The 3487-nt window shown below is 38.9% G+C and overlaps 1 protein-coding gene across 5 annotated transcripts in view; it reads right to left on the bottom strand.

Annotated features, from left to right (window-relative positions):
• LOC109965296 (histone-lysine N-methyltransferase SUV39H1) overlaps positions 1-2962 on the bottom strand; it is a 75579-nt gene extending 72617 nt beyond the window's left edge. For all 5 annotated transcript variants that reach the window (XM_020609196.1, XM_020609197.1, XM_020609195.1 and 2 more), the window contains exons 1-2: positions 2880-2962; positions 2075-2220 (exon numbers count right to left, since the gene is read on the bottom strand). In XM_020609196.1, coding sequence (XP_020464852.1) covers positions 2075-2220; positions 2880-2898 — 165 coding nt within the window. In that variant the 5' untranslated portion in view covers positions 2899-2962. The remainder of the gene's footprint in view (positions 1-2074; positions 2221-2879) is intronic.
• Between the last annotated feature and the right edge of the window lie 525 nt (positions 2963-3487).

The following is a 3487-nucleotide window of genomic DNA, read 5'->3' on the forward strand; positions in this document are numbered from 1 at the left end:
TTATATCTTTATGTTTGAAGCCTGAAATGTGGCAAAAGGTCGCAAAGTTCAAGGGGGCCGAATACTTTCGCAAGGCATGGTATGTTGAACTTATTAAGATGTGAACATTTTCCCATTGGTCCCCATAAATTAGGTAAAACAAGTAGGGCTGTGTGTGTATAGGGGCTGTGTGTGTGTAGGTGTGTGTGTGTGTGTGGGAGAGAGAGAGAGAGAGAGAGAAGTCCTACACCCTGAGGACTACTAGAGTGTGGCTCTTGAAGTGAAGCATAAAGTGTAAATGGTAATTATGCAAAAACCATAATAGATATCAAAAAGCTGTTTAAATTACCAACAGCTGAAGAGTTACTGAATAGATAACAGTTGAAATCGTGTTTTTAGCTAAAAGTATGCTGAAGATATTAAGATGTGAAAAATTTTCCCATTGATTTGAATGGGGCAAAATTTGCTGGAAAAAACAAAAAAAACAAACAAACAAAAAAAAGCTTAAAAAGTATAAATGTTACAAACAAGAAAAATACAATCAAGCACATCCTTAAAAAGATGAACATTTTGATACCTGAATGGCCTTTCTAGTTGAAAGTATGCTGGAGTTAGTATGTGCTGAAAAACAGATGGAAGAAACCAGAATAATAGAGAATAGTATAACATACTGTGGATGCATTATTGCATCCACACAAATAGGATAACATGGTGTGGATGCTGTGAAGCAACTATACCTGCTAATATGCACCAAGGTTTCATGTCAAAAAAGCTAAGAGTAAACAACTAGAGTGCCATTATGCATCCATAAAGGAAAGGAGTTTCTTTCAAGTTAGACAAAAGGTTCTTTGGAGTGTTTTCTTTTGCTAAACTAAATACAGGAAGGTTAGAGGGTGCTAGCAATCAGTGGTTCATCACTTGAGGAAGAAGGAAGTTTCTGTGTGGGTTCATCGTCTTAAGGAGATGGAGATGGAGGACTGAAAAGGAGGAGAGACGAGAGGTTCGAGGTTATTTGGCAGTTCCTGTCTCTGGACTTCCAGAGGCGAGGTGGAAGAGAGGTGTTCCAGAAGTAATTTTCCTATTTATGTTAGATAAATCTGGATGGTAAGGGTATTTAAAATAATTTGCAAAAAATACAGATTCTTTTGCATTGTGCTGTAAGACAGAGGTGGTGCTAGCAAATCTAGCACTGGTGAGTCTTGATGGCACAAGTATGAAAATATTAGTCTGGAGCCCTGTATAGTGCTATTCATCTGACCTGTCCCTTCTGCACTAGCTCACCCACAGCAGCAGCATGTTGGCTGCTGCCCTCCTCCTACATCTGTCTCTTCCTGACCCTCTCTTGCTGCTTCAGCAGCACTGGTTGAAGCCAATAAATATCCAAAATTAATCAACTGGCTCGCTAACCACACTGATCTGCTTTCCCACATGTGTTTTTCCACTGGACTGAGGGGGGAAACATTCAGCATTCTTTATCCACTTGCAGAGCAGTCCATATACATCCATGCTATACACAGTGTGCTGACCACAACAAGAGCTGTATTCTCTTGTAAGCTTAGCCAGCCTTACTAGCTTGTTAATAACTTATTACAAGAGTTGGGTGTCTGTGACTGACAGTATTGTATAAAAAAAAAAAAACAGACTAGGAGCTGTTCACAGGTGGTCATCATCATGGTTGTCATGTGTTTGTGTGCGTGTGAGAGAAATAGAGCAGGGCACAGAGGGACTGAGCAAATATATGTGCTACACATGGTACTACATTAAAATAAGATTTAACCTGTTTTAAATCAATATGTGTCAGTCAATGTTGATATTGTAGTGGCCCGCCTTTGACATGTGGACTGCAGGCATCACAAACTGAACCTCCAATGTTCCAGTTGGGGAAACAGCATCTCTATCTCATCTTTATTTGCTGTTCGAACAGACTAATGTTTACACTAACAAAGTTTTCATCAGAATAATAGTTGTCTGAACATAATATACAATCTATAAGCTATGTAATGTAAGCGATGTAATGCATATTTTCATATTCAACCATAACAGAGTTGAGCTATGAATAGCAGTAAACAGTCATGTTTTAATACTGATGCCTTACCTTAATCTTCTTGTAGTCACAGAGGAATTCCACCTCATATTCATTGATGTTTGCTCTATTCACTCCAAGCTGTTTACAGTGGAGCCTCTTTTTGCGACAAAGGGCTTCCAGCTCATGACAGGACATCTTACAGGGCACCCTGCAATCTGACACAGTACCGTCCTTTAAGTTTGTGTCAAATACACTAATACTACAGCAAGCTCAACTGAAGTCATTCAGTTTAAAATAGCCTGATCACTGTTGAAAGTGCAATAAAATGTAACACAACTTTAATAGTTATTAACATTGGTTGCACACTTATAACAGTAACGAGTAACAGTTTTTAGGATTGGAATCGCTGCAAGCATACCCCTTACGAAAACATCAAATATTAGCAGACAATGCGTACAAAGCCATTTACACATGTACGTGAGACAGCATGGCGCGTGAAGTTCACAGAATATAGTTTTGCCCGCTAAACCATAGCAGTCTGCTCCTACATTTGAAACTGACTTCAAAATCCAATCATCCGAAATTGAACAGCCCACATATAAGTTTCATAAATGTTACTCATAATGACAAGTTGAGAACATCTTCACAGAAGAGGCTACATTAACGTTAACCTGCACAAGCATCAAACTACTCTGGACAAGTAATTTGGCTTCTTGTGGACGTCATACAATCTCCTCGCTTTCTTGTTTGATGAACGCACTAGAGTGCATATTCGATGTCTTTAAAGAGGCTGCGCCTAGACTAAATCAAATAACAACCGTAAAGAAATGTAGAGTGTAATTTTAAAAAGCTATATATTGTCCTCATGAATTACCTTTCAAATCTTCCGCCATATTTTCCGCACAGCCGCCAAAATTGGTGAAACGACGCTGGTGGGAAAGATCCTGCTGCAAAGAAACTTTTAGTGAGTGCTGATTGGATGAGCATCATATATCGGTCCTGTCATTGGATCAGATGCACGCAAGGCGGGTCGTAGTCTTCTTCTGCTTAAATTGTGGACTACAGACCAACTTAAAAGGTGTATACCGCCACCTATTGCACCGGGATGTTTAACAGCCTTCATCTATGAGAGGATTGCTGTATATTCTACACATAAACCCTGGATCCTTTAAATGTTTTTCTCTGTACGAATGGTTGGTTATCCCCTATCTCTCCATATTTTATGGACAATGATACACCGGCCAACAGATTTGAGGATGTAGTTGAGAAGTTTAATAGGTTTTTTGTGAATGTGGGTCCTGGCTTAGCAAGTACCATTTGTACAGACGTCAATATAAATAACAATACAATTGAAAGGAATATGTGTTCTATGTTTCTGAAGCCAATTGTTGAAAAGGAAATTATAGATATAGTGAACAAATGTGGTAATAAATCATCCAGTGATAGTGATGGTATCAGTATGACAATGGTTAAATGGGCAAT

This window comes from Monopterus albus, unplaced genomic scaffold (assembly GCF_001952655.1).
Source record: "Monopterus albus unplaced genomic scaffold, M_albus_1.0 scaffold98.1, whole genome shotgun sequence".
Lineage (NCBI taxonomy): Eukaryota > Metazoa > Chordata > Actinopteri > Synbranchiformes > Synbranchidae > Monopterus > Monopterus albus.